This window comes from Gopherus evgoodei, chromosome 2 (assembly GCF_007399415.2).
Source record: "Gopherus evgoodei ecotype Sinaloan lineage chromosome 2, rGopEvg1_v1.p, whole genome shotgun sequence".
NCBI lineage: Eukaryota > Metazoa > Chordata > Testudines > Testudinidae > Gopherus > Gopherus evgoodei.
The window spans coordinates 48,186,623-48,208,963 of NC_044323.1; the positions used below are offsets into that span (position 1 = coordinate 48,186,623).

General features: G+C 45.7%; 1 protein-coding gene across 1 annotated transcript in view; it reads right to left on the bottom strand.

Annotated features, from left to right (window-relative positions):
* Positions 1-22,341, bottom strand: part of LOC115645652 (serum paraoxonase/arylesterase 2-like) — a 62,502-nt gene that overhangs the window by 22,299 nt on the left and 17,862 nt on the right. The window contains exons 3-5 of the mRNA XM_030550606.1: positions 4,852-4,907; positions 3,109-3,274; positions 1,050-1,176 (exon numbers count right to left, since the gene is read on the bottom strand). Coding sequence (XP_030406466.1) covers positions 1,050-1,176; positions 3,109-3,274; positions 4,852-4,907 — 349 coding nt within the window. The remainder of the gene's footprint in view (positions 1-1,049; positions 1,177-3,108; positions 3,275-4,851; positions 4,908-22,341) is intronic.

The window sequence follows — 22,341 nt, forward strand, 5'->3', positions numbered from 1 at the left end:
GCCAGTAACGGGGAACGGTGGCCAATGGGAGCTTCGGGGGAGGTACCTAGAGGTGTGGCAAGGGCAGTGCATGGAGCCCTGTGCCCGCCCCCAGGGGCTGCAGAGGGATGTGGTGAGCGGTGTGGGGCCAGGGCATGCAGGCAGGAAGCGCGCCGCTGCAGGTAAATGATGCTGGGCCGGAGCCTGAACCCCTTCTGCACCCTGCCCCCCAATCTCCTGTCCTGAGCCCCCTGCCTGCACCCCGTACCCCTCCTGCACCCCACCCCCAACTCCCTGCCCTGAGCCCCCTGCCTGTACCCCGTACTCCTCCTGCACCCCAACGCCCTGTCCTGAGCCCCCTGCCACACCCCTCCTGCACCCCAACTTCCTGCCTTGAGCCCCCTCCTGCACACCGCACTCCCTCCCACACCCCAACCTTTATGATGTTCACCTTTAAAAAATATATATAAATAAAATTCCCTGGGTGCACACCCTAATAAAATGTGCTGCACATGCCTATGGCTATAAGGGATGTTTGCCTTCTCTTCTGCCCCCCGCCCCCATTTGTTTTGTATAGACTTAAGGGTATTCTGAGCACACCTACTAGAATGGCTCTTGCAGGCACGACAGGCATTCCCCCACCTATCTTCCCCCAGTCAGAGTGGCTTAGGCATCCAAATGCATGCCTGAGGCAACAGTACACATGCCCAGGTGCAGAAACTTAGGTGCTTAGGGGACTTTTACAGCAAAAATGTAGGTGCAAGTGAATTTAAGTGCCTGTGCCTTCAGACTGGGGTTATGGATTGCCGTGATGCCTAAAACTGACACAGACACATAAATCTGGGCTTTTAGGCACCCACATCCCTTTGTGGTCCATGCCTTAACTTACAAAGGAGACAGGCGAGAAGTGTAGTAGCTTGGCAGTATATCTGTGAGGTACTGATGAAAGCAATGGGAAAACATCAAATGGAAAGGTCCTCTAAGGTTTACATTGCCTTGAATATAAACTAAGCTTTAACTAAAATAGCCTTAGCCAAATGGAAACAGGTGCTGTGGTTTGAGTTGAGTACCTTGACAGAAGTTGGTGTCGGATAGTTTTCAGGTGTACAAGAGAATTTTCATCTTCCACAAATTTAAACACCTCAACTGTGCTCTTGAACTCTGGATGATTCACAACGAAGAGGTACACTGAGTCATCTAAACAAAGAACGTGGAAAAATTGTTGAGTTTCAGAAAAATGACACGGCAGCTTAAATGTCTGTGTCTGGTATGTATCTACCTCCACTGCTGTAGTATACAAGTGCCTTTTGATGTATTTACACTCAACACCCCTGTGAGGTGGTAGAGGAGGATGCCAATAGACTGAAGGGCCTTCTACTGACAGAGAGAGCCTTTAGAGGATGACATGTCTCTATCAGTCATTCAGTACCAAAAAGCTGCAGAACCAGAGCTTCATTTCAGCCACAAGTCAGTCTCCCTTTTTGGTCACTACTGTGCAGTGAGCTAGAAGAGAAATGCTCATTGTGCACAGGCTCTAGATGCCGGACAACAAAGTTTCAGTTAAGGCTCAAAGCACCAGAACTGCAGGATCTGAACAGTGATGGAGGCATTATATTTCCATACAATGAGTTGTCTTCTCCCACTCTCCTTACTAAACAACCATGCCGTAAAGCGTTCAAATACTGCAATTGGTTACGGCGGCGATATTACAGGGCATGCTGTGCCTCCAACTCTTTTGCTGTCTTTCTGGGAGTGTGACCTTAGTGATACCTTATGGGTCTCCCCTCTGCTCAAGAAGGAGCTCCACAGCTCAAAGACTGGGACCCTGGCTTCAGCACCTGTTTCCCACCGGAGCTCCTCCACAGGGCCGGCTTTAGGCCGATTCCCCCGAATCGGGCCCAGCACCCTAAAGAAGAGCGCCTAACTTAGGCATCTTTTTAATTTTTACTCACCCGGGGGCGCTTCGGGTCTTCGGCGGGTCTTTCACTCACTCCGAGTCCTTCAGTGGTGCCGAAGGCTCGGAGCGAGTGAAGGACCCGCCGCCAAAGACCCGGAGCGCCACTGGGTGAGTCATCCCTGCCAGGGCCCCGTCGAAACTATTCAAATCAGGCCCCGCACTTCCTAAAGCCGGCCCTGCTCCTCCAACAGGTCCAAATGATCTTGAAACCCTTGTTGGAGACTTCCCCTCTGGGGAATTATACAACGAGTGTGTTTGCAGTGACACAAGACAACCTTTTCAAAACAAGCCATCATTTATTAGTCCGCAGGAACCCAGTGTGCAGGGACATCGTGTTAAAATGGTAAAGAAAAGGCTAAAATACACAACTCTCCCCTAACCTGTCAGCTTTTCCTTCCTTGGTTAGGAGGGTCCCGCTTTGCCCTGGCCTGGAAGACAGACAGCATGCCCAACAGTCCCAGACTGGAATACTCTTCTCCCAAGGGGAGGACAAGTTCCTTCTACGAGCCCCTTAGCACTCATGTCCTTTGTTTCAAGTTCCAGTGAAGGTGTTTTCATGTATGCTGCCCTTCCCGGTGTACAGTTTGTGGTCAGATAGGTAATCACATACCCATATTCCAAGACACCAGGTGTCATTAAAAGTTAATGGTCTAGTGGTGTTCTCCATTGGAGCTCCAAGGTAGCTCTATCCATGCGTTTATAGTTAATTCATGCCAACCCAGACATAAATATGTGACCCCCACCCACTCAATTCAATGCTTATTCCTTCACTCCTGATGAGTCTCTCTGGAAAAAAGTTAACCTCTTGAGACGAAGTAGGCGTAAGCAACAATACAAAAGTGAGTGAGTAAACTGAGTCATACAAATATGCATAAAAATACAGACATTTCCCACATTCTCCATAGTTATATTCAATATACAGGACATATTTCTATCTTGAAGATAGAGTGCCTCAGTTTATATAAACCCATATACAATCTCAAACAGCCAGCTTTTTGTTTTAATATACGAATATCTGCTGGAGCATCACACTTTTTTCCCATCCATGTATCAGGTTATTGATGGTGCAACATGGAGTGTGACAGTGATAGCAAAAGGTTTTAACTATTAATCAATAATAATAATAAATCTCTAGGTTGAGATTTCTTGTCTTCATTTAACAGTCATCTTACCTTTGTCTATGTAAGTGCTGATCCCATGAGGGTTAAATGATGCCAGATCAAACCCGCGGCTGATCCTGAGTTCTACTGCTCTTGGGTTTTCATCATTCAAATCCATCAAAAATATTTCACCTGGCTTGTCTGGAGCAAAGCTTTTTAAACCTGGATATTTTAAACCCTTTAAGATTAAGTAAACACAATGAGAAAGTTAAGAGGATCCTAACAAAGCTGCCGGGACTAACTCTGTTTTGGTTTGTGGATATATCTCATGATATAGCAACAACCATACTAAGCTGTCTCTTTCCTTTTGTTGTTGTTTTTTGTTTCATGTTCTCCCTAATCAATTGATCCCTCCTTAACTCTCACTATTCTGCCTGCATCCTCCTCATGTTGCAACCCACCCACCCCAGATACCTTTGTACACCCTCTGCACCATATACTGCTGATGCCCCATCACTACCGAATATTCTCACAGTGCTGCTGCCTCTCCACATCCATCTGCTGCTACGACACCCTTCCACAAAGAAACTCCCTCATTTTGCTGCATCCCAGAGACATCCCTTCCCCACTGTTTTTCTAAACACCCCACCTCACAAACTGCCACAGAATCCACAGTGCTGCTCCAGCACCCTCATTCAGTGCTGGTAATTCCCCTTTATAGCCACCAGCCACTACTGCTCTGCCCAGAGCCAGTCTGAGCACCCCTGTTTCTTGTGATGCTAGCTCCCACAAGGCATCTGCCTTCCCTGTGCTGGTTATCCAAGACAATGCTGCATACCTACTGCTGACTCTCACAGTGCAGATTCCCCACTTGCAATATGCACCCAGCCACTCTGTGCTGGTCCTTTCAAAACAAGCACCTTTCACCACAGCTTTCCTGCCTCCCGCTCCCCATTCTCCTCCCACCTCAAGTGACTTCTAAGGGCCTATATCCATCCTGTCTCTACCTCTTTTGGCTCCTAACTCTCAGTCCCATGTTCCCCCACTTTAACATTTCTTCAGGACACAGCATCATTGCTTTTAGAAGCTCAGACGACTGCAGCTTTGTAACACCACTACCGTGCAAAGTAATACAGGGAATCTCTGAACTGATTCAGGCTATCTGGTCAAAACGTTTTCAAAATATGGGCAAACAAAGCTGCAGTGCCACAGTTAAGCACACCTGAGTGGGTAAGGAGACTACCTAGTACAGTTCCTCTAGGCAAAATCACAAAAGTTGGTGACATAGATGCTATCACACATATTAGTTGTTTTTCTAATAGCGATAGTAGCTGGAATCACATGAATGAGACTCTCAGCATTCATGTAGCAAAACACAGTTCCTAGCCCTCCTGGCTGTGGAGAAAAGATTGAATATGTGAACCCTAAGGGCTCAACAACCAGAAGGTAAGCAAACAGAATCCAAAAGTTAATTTAAGAAAAAAAAATCATGATTTTTAAGCCAATCTCCTGATTTGGGGAGGCTGACTCAAATGTTGAACACTTTGGGATGGCAATACATCAGCAGCATGTAAAGTTACATGTACCAATGGTAAAGGTTGTATAACAATAACCACAACAACACTGCAAGGTTAAGAAATGAACTTGCCCAAGTAGGAGGAAATGCAGTTTGAGCTAACTTAAGTCTGCATTATTCCCAGGAAGCAGTGCGCACAGAACATGTTGAGCCTGTAATTTGCAGGTATTACTCCTGTGCATAATAAATTAGTACTCAAGCACCTGCATGGGTGGGGAGGTGGGAGCTCATATACTTACAGAACTAATGAGAGCCAGGCCATCAGGAAGGATGTCAATATCTTCTGCACCTCTTTCTGCAAAGACAGAGAGGTGGTTTATTCACAAACTGTTTACTAGTCAATTCTTAGCTCTCGCTCACATAATTCCACTTTCAAGAGATAGTAAATAGATACTGTTTTTAGCTACTGTGCTACTCGTACCATGTGTCTAAAGAATTAGCAGAAGATTCAGTAGCTATTGAAAATAATAGTGCATGAATTCCAAGTTAGTGTTCAGGTTTACCCCCTCTCTAGGATCTAGGCTTGTCTGACAACAACTCAGATATGTGCCTTCTCCACCTACCACTGAATTTTGTGCTTGAAAGCTTGACCTCCAGGTGCCCTTCTGTCCTAGCTACCTAGTCCCCTCTGTCCCTGAACCTTAGTCCACAGTAGAAAACGTATCCATTTCTGACAATAAGATCAGCAGCGGAACCAGCAATGAACGCTGTTTAACTGCAAGTGTAGACCATAGATTTTAAGGCCAGAATCATCACAATAATCTAGTCCAACCTCCTACGTAACAGAGCCCATAGAATTTCACCCAGTGGTTCCAATAGCCTAATAACTTGTGGTTGGCCTGGAACATCTCATTAAGACAGACATTCAATCTTGACGTTCAGACTCCAAGTGATGGAGCATCAACCACATTGCAAGCTGCTCCAGTGGTTAACTGCCCTCACTGTTAAAAATGTGTCACTTTCAATTTGTACTTTGCCAGCTTCAACTTCCAGTCACTGGATATTAGAATATCTGTGCCTGCTAGAATAACGAATCCTCTGGTGTCAGTGATCTTCTCCCTGTGTAAGTAGTTTAAGACCTTGATTAAGTCACTCCTCAGCCTTCTCTTCAATATACTAAAGAAACTGAACTCTTTTAGTCTCATTGTAAAGGGTATTTTTCCAGACCACAAATTCGCATAGCTCCTCTCAGGACCCTCTCTCATTTTTCAGGAGACCAGCACAAAACAGATTTCTAAACAAGTTTTTTAAATGAAAACTTAAAGATCCCGCAGAAAGTACTGCCTTCTTAAAGAGGAAAACCTCTGCAGACTCATCAACAGAGCAGACAAGAAACTATACCTAGGGCTTTACCATTCCTGCTTTGGCACAGCCAACCTGTGATCCTGGCCAAGCCATTTATCCTCTGTGGCTCAGTTCCCCATCTGTGAAAATGGGGATAATGGCATTTGCTTACCTCACAGGAGTGTTGTGAGGTGCTCCAATACTACAGTGGTGGGGGCATATAAGTACCACAGACAGACTGTGCTGGTTTGTGAACAAGTGAATCATGAGCTGTGAGCATTTCATCTCCACTTAAATCAAAGGAGTTTTCCCAAGTTTGGGAACAGAAAATTAAATTACAGGTTTATGAAGCAGATAAACTAGAGAAAATCTACAGACTAAAATGTTCATTACTACCTTAAAGAGATTGCACAACAAATCAAATATTGGCCATTCATTTCTCAACTACCTTCTCGTTAGATAAGAAAGGTTGAGGCTTCCATTCAAATATTTGTTGGATTAGGTCTTGCTAAACAACCTCCCTCATCCACTGTGCGTGCACAAGAGGGAGAAGTTCTTTTACAGAAGAAATTATTGAACTGTAGATCAATTATCCCACTCCTACAGACCTGTGTCTACTTTGACCTTTTTCCAGAAAGTTTTTCATTGTTGCTATTGCTCTGAACAGTTAGGCGGCATGATAGTTAAGATCCCCATCTACCACTGGTGAAGCTTCACTCGGCGTAAGGAAGTCACCCCACAAGAAAAAGATGAGGAGTGGGAAAGCTGTGGGGGAGGGGGAAGCAGGAAAAGCCTTTAAAAGATGTTTTATTCACTAACTGTTAGCAAGAGAATTGAGGTGTGTGTTTAATTTCCTTGCTGAAGGTGTTTCTCCAGTGTTCGAACTAGAGCTCACTGAAGCTTATTCCCATTTATCTTTCATTGCAGAACTTCATTGTAGGATTTTCCGTATTACAAACCCTATCTCTACAAAAAGAACAGGAGGACTTGTGGCACCTTAGAGACTGAAGTGAGCTGTAACCCACAGAAGCTTATGCTCAAATAAATTTGTTAGTATCTAAGGTGCCACAAGTACTCCTGTTCTTTTTGCAGATACAGACTAACATGGTTGCTACTCTGAAACCTATCTCTACACAGCATGAAAGAATGCCAAGGGTCAGAAACAAACCACCAAAACCCTATCACACTCACAGGGAGGGGAAACATGTTTTCAGTTAAATATGTTGAATGAACAGTGGTGAATGCTACATTAGAGGATTGGTCTGCTTTGCCACAGCCAACAAAAGCCACATAATGCTCCATTGTTACGTCATAGCTGTCAATTTGCATTAATAATAGGGGTTTATAGCACTAAGCAGAGTCAATAAGACAGGGAAATCTTTGAAAGTTGCACTAGAACTTCATGATGTTACCCAAGAGGTGTAGAATATATGCACTTTTTAATAGAACTTGTTAATTGATCAAATAATTTTTACTCTGGGTATCTAACCAGCTCTAACTGCAAAGTGAAAGATAGAGGTCCTCAAATTGAACCTATGGCAGGAAAGGACTTTCAGTATTTTTAGTCTTAATCAAGATTAAATAGTTATGATGTCTGTAAGGTCCATGTTTAAGTACATGCTAAATGTCCCAGATAGCCATGACAGATTCATAGATTACAAAGCCAGAAGGGACAATTGTGATAATCTAGTCTGATCCCTGAAGGATAAGGCATGCAGCACATAAAACTCACTCCTTCAGGCCTCACAAAAATTGCACCAGTGCTTTCCTTAAGTCGGGGTCCCCAACGCGGTGCCCATGGGCGCCATAGCATTTTATTTACTTTTTTTGCATTTCACCAACTGAGGCAAGATTTAAGAACACAGCATTTTTAAATTAGGATGTTCTCTACAGCAAAATACAGAATTTCACTGCAAGGGTACAGCAAGGAATACTTTTATAAATCAGGTTACATAAAACAGGAGGAATCTGACAGCTATGAGTATTTCTCACTATAGATCACCAGCATGAGCTGAAAAAACTCGTTACTCTCCTACCCATGTGCTCATGAAAGAGGAAAATGTATTAATACTTTTTCATAGCTGTTCAGGCAGAGTAATGTTTATATTACATATATAATGGGGTACAGGACTGTAACTGAATTACTTTTCAATATGGACCCCCATTCTTAATATTTTTAGGACAACATCCTAATGAAATTTTGGCAATCCTACTTATGAGCTTGGGGAATCCTCTACCACTCATTAAATAAAGTTTGTAGAGAGCATGGAGGGTGGGGAAAAGGGCATAGATGACAAAGATATGCACCCATCATGATTAGACCAAGAATGGACTTTACTTACTGATAGAAGGAAGCCTTCCTCTACATGCTAAAGGAAAACCACACGTCTTTATTAGATTAGAACCTCACCTACAGCCAGCTGCAGAAAGCACCTAACAGGGGTGTTCTGTAAAGGGGACTTGAAGTTAATCTTTGCACTCCCAATCCTACAGCTTCTCTGTGCAAGCAGATCCTCTTGTCTGAAGGTAAAGCAGCCCTCAGGCTTCTCTAAATTTACACCAGGCTACAACAGCTACCAGGGTCCAAAAATGTCGCTAATGCAACCTAGCTAGACACACCTCTTGCCATGCCCTGTTTTCCCCTGTAACATCAGCTCCAGTGAATAAGAGGCCATGTCAGTTCTGCAGAACAGTATCACACTTACATAAAGGCTAATTAAACTAGCTTTACACTACATCAGCTATACAAAGGAGCTGCCCCAGCCCACTGGATCCAGCCCAATGTGCACATACACATGTGTACACACTCACAAATACACACTGGGTGAAGGTCACAATATGTTCTATTCGCACTACTGTTTCTATCCTGCTCTTAACACTGTCACATGCTCCTTACACAACAAGAGGCATAAAAGAGGGGAGAGAGAAGGGAAGAAACACTCTTGTCAGTCAACCCTGTTCTTGTCTACTGTTGGAAATGAGCCACATCCACCCTGATTGAATTGGCCTCGTTAGCACTGACCCCCCCCCCACTTGATAAGGCATCTCCCATCTTTTCATGTGCTGTGTATTTGTACCTGCCTACTGTATTTTCCACAGCATGCATCTGATGAAGCAGGATTTGGCCCACGAAAGCTTATGCCCAAATAAATTTGTTAGTCTCTGAGGTGCCACAAGGATGCCTCATTGTTTTTGCTGATACAGACTAACATGGCTACCCCTCTGAAACCTGATGCTCTGTGTGCATGCACCAGGTGGCTTTATTATTTGTGCTGTTGTAGCACAGAGATCTCAACTTGGCATTGCCCACATTTTCGCCATAAAGCTTTGCATGTGTCTCTACAGCAGCACAGATTGGGCACTTGATCCTTCTCAATCAGTATTACATGGCACTATACTTCGGTGAAGTATCGCTTTGCTTTTTCCTTTTGCAGGGTCTGGACACAGACAGCATTTGTGGTTAGGGCAGTCTGCTACCATTATACCTTAGTCACCATTACTGCCTGCTGTTCATGATTCACAGTTAGGATCATTAAGCAACTATACCTATTAAGAGTAGTAATGATACAAGCAGGATACCTTCCCTCCCAGGGAAAACTAAACCACCCTAGAATTCTCTCTCTGGTGCAGCTCTAACCACTGTTAAATCCTCAGACAGACACTCATGGAAGAACCAGTCCGCTGTACTCAGCCACACCTATTCCCTCCTGAGGTGAACACAACTCTGTCTCCTCTTCTCACTGCAAACCTGGAAGCAGTTCACCACACGCCATGCTTTAGCTTCACTGTGAGAAATTCTGAGTAGTGTATAATCTAACTCTCATAGAATACATTATAAGGCAATGTTGGGGAGGCATTGTCCTGTTCCTGACGTACAGGATAAAATCATCAGACTCAACGCCCAACAACTGTATGAGCACAAAACACATAGACACTGATACTGGATGTTTGAGAATATAAAACTTGTTTTATTCTTTTATTATAGTATTAAAGCATTTAAAAAAAAAAAGCTCTTCCATCTGCAGTCAACAGCAAAACATATACTCCAAACGTCTGAATGCAATATTACAAGTAAACTTTTGTTAAGAATAGGTCAAAGTTTAGTCTGATGTCAGAGCTTACACGAAGTCACAATTTTTTGTTCCAGTTAGTTTTATTCATGCAACCTGCCCCTTAAAACACAGCAATGCCTGCTTGAATAAAGTTCTTGGAAACAGCCATAGCTTTTTTGGGTTTCTCTCATAGATCACCTTGTTGTGGCAGCTTTTGTAACAGTCACATGTATGTGGCACTTGAATACAGGAAAATCATCGATCCCATGGCTTCCCAGAAAAGCAGGTTGTCCAGCTTCTGGGTTAACAATACAAAAGCTGCTGAATTGGCAGGATTCCATATTTTGCGATAAGAACTCCATTTGGGTCATGGGACTACGTTGCTTTTGCATTTCCAACCTGCTGCAATTGATGCAGCTCTCTTGTTTTGCAGTCTCTGCTGAGCTATTCTTCATGAGCTCATTCACACTTTGAATCTTCAATAGGATTTCAGGTGGTTAAACAAACACAATAGGTGTGCTACATTAATTGAGATGTCCAACTTTTCACCTGTATGTGACACATTCTGTTGCAGTTCTCTGTGTTAATTAGTTACACTGCACTCTAGGGTTGCCAGGTGTCCAGTTTTAAACTGGAATGCCCGGTCAAAAATGGACCCAGGTCACTCTGGTCAGCACCGCTGGCCAGGCCATTCAAAGTCCGGTTAGTGGCACAAGCAGCGCTAAGGCAGGCTCCCTGCCTGCCATAGCTCTGCATAGCTCCTGGAAACAGCGGTATGTCCCCTCTCCAGCTCCTAGACTTAGGCCTGGTCCACACTACAGCGTTAAATCGATTTAAACAGCGTTAAATCGATGTAACGCTGTACCCGTCCACACTACAAGGCACTTTAAATCAATTTGAAGGGCTCTTAAAATTGATTTCTGTACTCCTCCCCAACGAGAGGAGTAACCCTAAAATCAATATTACTATATCAATTTAGGGTTAGTGTGGATGGAAATCGAAGTTATTGGTCTCATTCTTTTACTGAACTACCCAGAGTGCACCGCTCCGGAAATCGATGGTAGCCTAGGACCATGGACACACACCACCGAATTAATGTGCCCTAGTGGGGACGCATAAAATCGATTTTATAAAACCAGTTTTATAAAACCGGTTTTAATAATTTCGATTTTATGCTATAGTGTAGACGTGGCCTTAGGCATCCAAGGGGCTCCGCATGCTGCCCCCATCCCAAGCATAGCTCCACAGTTCCCATTGACCAGAAACTGCGGCCAATGGAAGCTGTGGGGGGCGGTGCCTGCAGAGGGGATGGCGCATAGGGCTGCCTGGCCACGCCTCCACATAGGAGCCGGAGGTTGGACATGCCGCTGCTTTCGGGAGCCAAATGACATAAGTGCTGTCCAGAGCCTGCACCCCTCACCCCCTCCTGTACCCCCAACTCCCTACTCCAGCCCTGCTCGCCCTCCCACCCTCCAAACCCCTCGGTCCCAGCCTGGAGCACTCTCCTACACCCCAAGCCCCTCATCCCCAGCCCCACTAGAGAGCCCGCATCGCCAGTCAGAGCTCTCACACTCCCCCTCATCCACAGCCCCTGCCCCAGCCCAGAGTTCCCTCCCGCACGCCAAATCCCTCATCCCTAGCCCTACTCCAGAGCCCACCCCCACAGCCAGAGCCCACCCCTCACCCACCCCAGCGAAAATGAGTGCGTGAGGGTGGAGAGAGAGAACAACACGGGGACGGAGGATGGAATGAGCAGTGGGAAGGGCCTCAGAGAAGGAGCAAGGCAGGGATGGGGTGGGGCCTCAGAGGAGGAGGGCAGGGGGTGGGTGTTCAGTTTTGTGCAAGTAGAAAGTTGGCAACCCTATTGGGGCTCTGTGCAGATTCAGGGGTCTGGTCATACAGAACTCATCCCAGGGTTGGGATCTGTAAAGTAATCTCTACAGGAATCACACTGCAGACTGTGCAGCAATTACTTTGCCTGATGCTGAAATACAGACACCTCTGGCTTGGAAGAAATGTGGTAATTGCTTAGCAGCCCATAGCTGCATTACACAATCATTTAGGACAGGGAACTGGAGACTAGCATACTAACTGAAACTGCAGGCAAAAATTTAAAGAAACAGAAAGCAATTGCCCAGTGATACATAATCGAATGGGTTCCTATTTCCGGTTCATGTAGTCTTTCCATGCCTTTATACACAATATTTTATTCTGTTCCATATACTTTCTATGTGGGGAATGTGTCTACTAAAATCATTCAATTTCCTCCCATTTGTTTGCCTAGGACACCTCAAAGTCACTGACATTACAGCACCCTCACTCATTACCACGTTTATTGAATAATTTAAATCATCAATTATCTTTTTTTTAAAATCATTCTAAATGCACCACAATGTGAAAATGACTCACGGATGCTAAGTGTTTGTCCTGCAGCATGGAACAACTTTCCTGGGAGGCTCAAGAGTCCAGCAGGAGCAATGTCGGTTTTGGAGTATAGCCAACTGAGGAAGTTTTCTACACTATGAATATTTACCAACAAAACTTGCCTCCTGTTGGCACAACCTTGCATGCATCTACACTCAAACTGGAGTACTGACAATACCCAAACTTCCCTGAGTGATAAAAGTCTCTCCTGGTATTCTTCTACTGGGACAATGTCTGTGTGGATGCTATATTACGTGTATCAGCACAAACATTCCTCCAGAAACAAGCCTACAATGCCACTGTCTCCACAACAGTGAGAGATCTGGTGGAATTTTGAACTCTGCTGCCGAGGCAGCAAAAAAATATGGTTCTGTCTCCCAGACCTGTCTCTACTACGCAGACCTAGATGCTATCCTGAGCCGGGATCCCACCTGTGAGTGACAGCAGACACCTCATGACACTCAGAATAAGGCACCCTAGATTTGCACAGTGAGGAAGAGCTTGTTGAGGATGGGGCCATGGAGGATTCAGAACCAACAGACAAACAGAACTTCTTCAAGACCAAGCTGAACCCAGAGAAAACCCACTGAGGAAAGGGACAGGGACTCTAACTGATGTGATTTACTGCCCTTATTAATGCACTTGTTTCCTCCATAGCTTGAGAAATGTTGTCCCTGTTTCCTTCCCTGCCCTCCCCTTCCCAAAATGGCAGCTGACTGCACATGGTCAGGGAGCAAAGGAATTGTTTTAAAGTAGCCTGTTTATTTTAAGAGCATGCCATGTCAGTACAACAGAAAAAAAAAATCAATAGAATGAAAACAGGATGTATACTCTTGTAAATACCTTCGGTGCATTCAAAGCACATTCCTCTGCAGGCAAAATAATTCAAATACAATTACAAAATGCAACTAATATTCAATGCATTCAGAACAAAAAAAAGAAATACTTCCAGTGATTGAAAGCTACATGAACCAACACTTGAAAATTTAAATTAAACACACTGAGCCTTCAAAAGAATGCTTGCAAGCAAGCCAGAATCTGGGCATTCAAACTACATGATTTGGTAGAAAAAAAAACAACCCACTAACAATATTTGAGTCCAAAACAAATTATTTGCTATGGTCAGATTCAGGAAAGAGATAGAACAATTTGTGGCTGGTTTAGGGGGCTTGTCTTGGACAGGCTCACAAAGCCAGCCAGTAGTCATGACCTGCCTCTACTTGCAGTGATGCACGTTTGTCTTGACCCAGACATCTTTCCTGTTCTCTGGCACAATTTCATTGAAATTTTCAAGCACAAAGTGTTTGAGCTTTGCTCACACATTTCTAGCCAGAGTAGCCTTTTTGCTTCTGCCATGGTAGGCCACTCCGCAACGAGCTCTGGGAGGACATGGGGCTGGTGGTATATGGGCCCAAGTACCCATGAGCCATCTCAAGTGGCTGCCTTTTCTGGGCCTTTGGAACCTGTATAAGGGTACGTCTACACTACAGGATAATTTTGAATTAACTTAAACTGGTTTTATTAAACAGATATTATAAAGTCAATTGCACGCGTCCACATTAGGCACATTAATTCGGCAGTGTGCGTCCATGGTCTGAGGCTAGCATCGATTTCCAGAGCGTTGCATTGCGGGTAGCTATCACTATAACTATCCGGCCAATAACTTCAATTTGCGGCCACACTAACCCTAAATCGATATGTTAATATCGATTTTAACGTTACTCCTCTCGTTGGGGAGGAGTACAGAAATCGATTTTAAGAGCCCTTTAAATCGATTTAAAGTGCATTGTAGTGTGGACGGGTACAACGTTAAATCAATTTAACGCTGTTAAAATCGGTTTAACAGCGTAGTGTGGACCAGGCATAAGCGATATATTTGCCACAACCCTACTTCCTGTAATAAGTTTAGCAGTGTTTACTATACTATCCCAAAAGTTACTTGGGCCACCAGTTCCTAACAGCCAGTGGGATTGAAAAGTGCCCTCATATACTCACCATACTGTGTGCTGTTTCCATGACCCTGAATAGGGTTGCCAGGTGTCTAGAAAAGGGACCCTGGCGGCTCCAATCAGCACCACCAACCAGGCCGTTAAAAATCCAGTCGGCAGTGTAGCGAGGTCCCAGGGCTAAGGCAGGCTCCCTACCTGCACTGGCTCCGTGCTGCTCCCGGAAGTGGCCACCAGGTCCTGTGGCCCCTAGGTGCTGGGGTGGCCAGGCACTGCGAGGCTCCACATGCTGCCCCCACCTCAGTGCTGGCTCTGCAGCTCCCATTGGCTGGGAACTGCGACCAATGGGAGCTGTGGGGGGGCGGCATCTGTGGGTACACAGGCAGTGCGCACCACACAGAGCCACCTGACCACCCTTGCAGCTAGAGGCCTCAGGGACCTGGTGGCCACTTCTTCGGAGCTGCAATAAGCACCGCTGGGACCCCGCACCACAAGCCCCTTCTCCGAGCTCCCTCCTGCATGCCAAGCCCCTCATCCCCAGCCCCAGCCTCAGACAGAGCCTCTACCCCCTCTCACGCCACCCTAACTCCCAGCCCCTCCCGCAGCCCAACCCCCTCACCCCCAGCCCCACCCTAGAGCCCACACTCCCAGCAGGAGCCCACACCCCCTCCTGCACCCCAACCCCCTGCACCAGCCTGGTGAAAGTGAGTGAGGGTGGAGAAGAGCAAGCAACGGGGTGGGGGGGGGATGGAGCAAGCAGGAGTGGGGCCTCAGAGAGGGGGTGGGGCATGGGTGGGGCCAACGTGTTTGGTTTTGTGTGATTAGAAAGTTGACATTCCTACTGCACTTCTGTCACTATCTACAAATGACATTCACACGCAAGACCTCAGAGTGATTCCCAACAAGAGTTGCTATGCATTATTCCCACTATATGAGATCACAGTTTTTAGGAGCCATCACTGGGGCATACACGGAGATAGCGCAGCACCAATCAAATCATTGTGCTGTTCTACAGAATAAGCAGACCCCATCAATAGGTCCAGCCTTTGCATACACCTGCAGTCACCACTACACTGAAAGACCCATGAAGAGATCCACTCAAATACACATTGCAATTAGAGTCTGACACCACCCACAAACCATATTTCAAGTGCATATTCAATTTCATAGCTACAGTAAAGACTGGTTGTGGAAAACTAACCTAAAGCATCCGTCTTACTATGATCTCAATGTATTGAAATACAAGATTAAATTATAAAAATAATGGAGGAAGTTAATTAGCAGACAATACTTGAAATGCATTTACATAGCCAAGGTAGGTTTGATATCACCATAAACAAGCAATTATAAAACCCACCCAAAAATCCCATGGATGGCATTATGCAGAAGCTAGATAAACCACAAAACTAATTCTGCAAATCGTGGGACACCATACATATATGTTTAATTTAATAATTGGAGATATCCTATCTCCTAAAACTGGAAGGGACCTTGAAAAGTCATTGAGTCCAACTCCCTCCCTTCACTAGCAGGACCAAGTACTGATTTTTGCCCCAGATCCCTAAGTGGCCTTCTCAAGGATTGAACTCATAACCCTGGGTTTAGCAGGCCAATGCGCAAACCACTGAGCTATCCCTCCCCCCAGAGGTTGGCAACCTACGGCATGTGTGCCAAACACAGCAGGCAAGCCAATTTCGAGTGGCACACTGCCACGGTCCTGGCCCCCAGCCCCGTCCCCGCCCACCGCTCTCCCCTATGGGGGCAGAAGACAGAAGCTTGGTCCTGCAGCAGCCAAGCTTTCCCCCTCCCCTGCTTCTTCCCCCAGCATGGTGCTGTCCTGCCCCTCCCCCTCTCCTTCTCTGTGCCGATCAGCTGATTGCCCTTGCAAGGGGGGAGGGGGAAGAGTGGCAGCATGCATGAGCTCCGTAGAGGACGCAGAGAGAGGTAGGGATCGGGCATTGGGGAAGGGGGTGGAACAGGGCATATCCCTTCCAGCCCCCTGCCATGGGCCGCTCAGGGCAGGGAGCACCCACATGAGCCAAGCACAGCAGCCCTCTGCCCTGACCCCACACACACTCAGCCTTCTGCCCTGCACCCCCCACACCCCCAGTCCTCTGCCCTGACCCTTGAATGCCCCCCACACAACCATCTGCCCTGCATCCCCACACCCCCCAGCCTCTTCCCTGACCCCTGAACCCCCCTACACACAGCCTTCTGCCCTGCATCCCCCACACCACCAAGCCCTCTGCCCTAACTCCTGAACCCCCCACACACACCCAGCCTTCCGCCCCACACCCCCACTGTCCTCTGCCCTGACCCCTGAACCTCCACACACACCCAGCCATCTGCCGTACACCCCCCACACCCTCACTGCCCTGACCCCCCCACACTCCCACTGCCCTCTGCCCTGACCCCTGAACCGCCCCCCACAGCCAGCCTTCTGCCCTGAACCCCCCTACACACCCCCATCTCTCTGCCCTGACCCCTGAACCCCCCCAGGTCTGGGGTCCCAGCCACAGGCCTCACTCAGCCTGCTGCCGCCGAGGTGAACAGAACCCCAGGCTGGAAGCGAGTTGAGCAGGTTGGCGGTGTAAGATCAGCATTTTAATTTAATTGTAAATGAAGCTTCTTAAACATTTTGAAAACCTTGTTTACTTTACATACAACAATAGTTTAGTTATATAATATAGACTTATAGAAAGAGACCTTCTAAAAACAAAATGCATTACCGGCACGCAAAACTTTAAATTAGAGTGAATAAATGAAGACTCGGCACACCACTTCTGAAAGGTTGCCGACCCCGGTGTGAAGAAAAAGAAATGCAAGCATCAAGCCAAAAGATGGATTAATGCTAGACAGGCATTTGATGATGTTATCTTCACAGATAAGACAATTGTGGAGATAGAGACATATAGCAAGATGTGTCTCTCACTTAGGACTTCACTATCTCAAGCCATGATTAAAGCATATATGGAAGCTTTGTTTCGGAAGCAATAAGTAGACAGTGTCAGTCCTAAACTAATATTTAAAAGCCACAGTAAATACAAGCAGACAGACCCAGAACGGAGAAAATGTGAGTGCAGTCTACTACTGTAATTAAAGTCGGTCTGGAATTTTTCAACTAAATGTTTCATCAGACAATGCCAGTTCCTCAAAACCAAAACTGTTCACTGACTCCTTATGCTAAATAATCTGTTCCATCTTGTATATAGCTGCGACACTCTGAGCTGAAGAAGACCTGAAGAAGAACTCTGCATAAGTTCGAAAGCTTGTCTCTCTCATCAATAGAAATAAAAGCTATTACTTCACCCGTCTTGTCTCTCAGAGGAAACAGCCTATTTCAGCAATTTCTTTTACTTGAAAAAAAAAATTTTAAAGTTGCCAGTTTCATTTCAAAATGAACAGTTCAATTTTCCCAGTCTGAGATTACTTTCAGTTTCAAAATTTTAGCTAATTATAGTAAGAAAAAAAATTAAAATGGTCAGAATCAGAACAAAACATTACAGTTGACCAGAACTAACTTTTTTTCTCTACCAGCTTGCGAAATTTTGTTGAGATTTTGACAATCCATCCCAATATTTCAGGGTTGGGGGAAAATTTTGAAATCTCAAACATTTTTGTGGGATAGGAAAATCATTTGCTGCCCAGCATGAACTATAATCTCAACATGAGATTTGATAGGCACTGGGGTGATGTTGGAGGGTGCAATCCTGGATGGGAGAGCAAGGGGCTGTCCGGAGTTAAATTTATATATTTGTTTTTAACGCTGTTTTAGGCCATTGGAAGTTTGCCAGAGCTTGTATGCTGGTGCATCATTTACATTGTTAAATCTAAATAAATTGATAAAATAAACTTAATTACTGTATTTGTCACTGTCACATTAAGAACAGTCCAAGGGCAGAGGGTAAGGGAAACCCAGATACCTAGCAGTGAGTTTGAGCTGCCCTGACCAGCCCAGTGTAACCCAACTCACTATTGTTATAGTCTGGATCTAAGAGTGGTCATTCAATACGTCACTGGACGTACTGAATGACTGCTTTCTGTCCTTGCTTCTATCTCTCAAAGTTCAGTGCCCTTGTTTCAGGAGGCAGGAACTCTGAAGCAGGGCCGGCTTTAGGCCGATTCGCCCGATTCCCAGGAATCGGGCCCCACGCCTAAGAGGGCCCCGTGCCTTAGACATTTTTTTTTTTAAACTTACCCTGGGTCCCTGGCTGCGATCTGCACAGGGGTCTTCCGTGGTCCCACTCCCTTGAGCGAAGCACAGGCGGGAGTGTGGCAAGCCCCGCGGCCCCGGCTGGAGCCCTGTCCAGAGCGCGGCAAGCCCCGTGGCCCCGGCCGGAGCCCCGGCCAGAGCGCGGCAAGCCCCGCGCCCTGGTCTCCCGGCTGGAGCTCCGGGCCTTTAAATAGCCTCCAGAGCCCTGGGGTAGTGAGGGGCTCTGCGGGCTATTTAAAGGGTCTGGGCTCCGGCTGCCTGCCTCTGCCACCCCAGTCCTTTAAATAGCTGCCAGAGCCCTGCCACCCCCATGCATTCCTCAGGGCTCCCACGGCTATTTAAAAAGTCCAGGGCAGGGTAGAAGCTGGGGAGCCCCGGGCCCTTTAAATAGCCCCCAAAGCCCTGGGATAGCAGGGAGCTTGGGGGCTATTTAAAGGGCTGGGGCTCCAGCTGCCTCTGCTGCACCCTCTGCCTTGCCCACACCAGCCCCACTACCCCTGCCTGCAGCCAGCTCTGCACCCCGTGCCCATAGCCAGTCCCTGTCAAACCCCCGGCCATGTCTCCAGTCAACCCCTGCCACACACCCGTGGCTCTGTCCAAAGCCAGCCAGCCCCCCACACACTTCTGCCCGTACCAGCCCTGCACACCCTGCCCTGTCTCCAGCCAACCCCTGCTGCACCCCCCTGCCTGAAGCCAGCCAGTCTCTGCCTCTGTCTCCAGCCCTGCCAACCCCTGCTGCATCCCCCTGCGGCCCTGCCTGAAGCCAGCCCGCCCCACACACCCCCCATCTCCAACCAACCCCGCACCCCTTGCCCTGCCTCCAGCCAGCCCCATGTCCACTGCTGCCCTGCAGTTCCAGGACAGTAACCCTGCACACCTGCTTCAATGAGGTGGGCAGGGAGCAGCTGGGACCCACACATGTGAAACAGCAGTCATTAATAACCAATCAATAGCATATATGATGCAATGTACATAATTTATAATTTTATTAATTTATATAGTTATGGAAAGTAAATAATACATGAAAAATGAAAGGCTTTTTTTTCCACTTTTTTTTTTTTTTTTTACGTCATCCCTGCCAGGGCCCCGCCGAAAATGTTCGAATTGGTCCCTGCACTTCCTAAAGCCGGCCCTGCTTTGAAGAACTCACTGGTTATTCATACCATTGTGTAATGTAGGTGCAAGCAACTGATGCAAGTTATGGACAACTGAAGTCATAATTCTTAAAATGTGTTTGCCAGTCAAACAGGAGTTATCCCACTCTAAACAAAGGAATGTGGTTTCTTCATCAGGCAGTACTTCCGAAGTACTTTGAGGGTCTATCTTCATATACAGTGTTACACAGGTGCTGCTGTAGCGCTTTAGTGAAGATGCTACTATGCCAATGGGAGAGCTGTTCCCATCGGCATAGTTAATCCACCTCCCTGAGAGTAGCTATGTTGACGGGAGAAGCTCTCCTGTAGACTTAGCACTAGACTAAAGCTTCTATGTATGTTTTAATCATGGCTTATACGGGATGTTAGATCAGTATAACTATGTCGCTCACGGATATGGATTTTTCACACCCCTGAGTGACCTAGTTATATGATATAGGTCTGTAGTGTAGATCTGGCCTCATGGACAATGAGAACGTATTTATATAAGTCAGATAAACAAAGCTATCAAGCTAACAAGTTGGGAAAAGAGACAGTGTAGCCACACCCCAGCAAGGAAAATAAACTTTTCTGAACTAGAGAGACACTTAAGCAAATTAATCAACTGACTGAATACAATGTTAGTGTATCATGTAAGATTTTATGAATGCCTGTAACACACTGGTGATTAATATACTTGTAAATGGCATGTATTAACACTATAAGAGGAATTATGAATACTCACTGATATTATGTTTGAATGTGTGTGGCTGAACAAAGGAAAGAAGTGTTCCCATCCAACCTCCTACGTAAATTAAAACATAGTAAAATCAAAACAATAGAAGCCCCATTTAACATACCGGAGGATGGGAAGCCCACAGGAAGGGAAGAACAGTGTGAGGTCAGTGTCCGAGTGGGCACAGCAAGCTGAGCACACAGGAGGGCTTCCTGCCTCCTGAAACAAGGGCACTGAACTTTGAGAGACAGAAGCAAGGACAGAAAGCCATTTCAGGCAACCATCACTAGACCGACAAAGGAACAGAGCTCTTGCAAGCTGAGAAAAATGGGCCCTTCAACCCAAAAGGATGGGGTCTGAAGTCTGTGGAACCGAATATAGGTAAGCAATCTGTCTAGGAAAAGGTCTTCCACCTGGGAGAACAAAGGAAGCCAGAACATTGTGCTTTTGTGGAAAAATTGCAAAAAAAAAAAAATGTAGAAATATAATTAGGAAGGCCAAAAAAGAATTTGAACAGCTAGCCCAAGACTCAAAAAGTAAGAGCTAAAAAATCTGTAAGTACATCAGTAGCAGAAAGCCTGCTGAACAACCAGTGCGGCCGCTGGACAACTGAGATCCTAAAGAAGAACTCAGGGAAGATAAGGCCATTGCAGAGAAACTAAATGAATTTTTTGCATCGGTGTTCACAGCTGAGAATGTGAGGGAGATTCCCAAACCTGCGCCATTCTTTTTAGGTGACAAATCTGAGGAGCTGCCCTAGATTGAAGTGTCATTAGAGGAGGTTTTGGAACAAACTGATAAATTAAACAACAATAAGTCACCAGGACCAGATGGTATCACCCAAGAGTTCTGAAGGAACTCCAATGTGAAACTGCAGAACAACTAACTGTGGCATGTAACCTATCATTCAAATCAACTTCTGTACCAGGTGACTGGAGGACAGCTAATGTAACACAATAAAAAAAAAACACCACGAGAAGACTCCAGAGGCGATCCTGGCAATTAAAAGCTGGTAAATCTAACTTCAGTACCAGGCAAATTGATTGAAATATAGTAAAGAACAGAATTATCAGACACATGATAATCCACTAACTATTGCTGGGGATGAGTCTACATGGTTTTTGTAAGGGGAAATCATGCCTCATCAATCTACTAGAATTCTTGGAGGGGGTCAACAAGCATGTGGACAAGGGTGATCGAGTGGATATAGTGTACTTAGATTTTCAGAAAGCCTTTGACAAGGTTCTTTAAGCAAAGTAAACTATCATGGGAAAAGAGGGAAGGCCCTCTCATGGATCAGTAACTGGTTAAAAGATAGTAAACAAACGGTAGGAATAAATGATCAGTTTTCAGAATGGAGAAAGGTAAATAGTGATATCCGCCAGGGATCTGTACTGGGACCAGTACTGTTCAACATATTCATAAATGATCTAGAAAAAGGAGTAAACAGTGAGGTGGCCAGATTTGCAGATACTCAAGATAGTTAAGTCCAGAGCAGACTGTGAAGGGTCACAAAGGAATCTCACAAAACTGGGTGATTGGGCAACAAAATGGCAGATGAAATTGAATGTTCATAAATGCAAAGTAATGCACAATGGAAAACATAATCCCAACTGTACATATAAAATGATGGAGTCTAAATTAGCTGTTACCACTCAAGAAAGAGATATTGGAGTCACTGTGAATAGTTCTATGAAAACATCCACTCAATGTGCAGCAGCAGTCAAAAAAGCTAACAATGTTGGGAATCATGAGGAAAGGGTTAGATAATAAGACAGAAAATATCATATTGCCTCTAGATAAATCCGTGGTATGCCCATATGTCGAATACTGCATGTAGATGTGGTTGCCCCATCTCAAAAAAGATACAATGGAATTAGAAAAGGTACAGAAAAGGGAAACAAAAATTATTAGGGGTATGGAACAGCTTCCATATGAGGA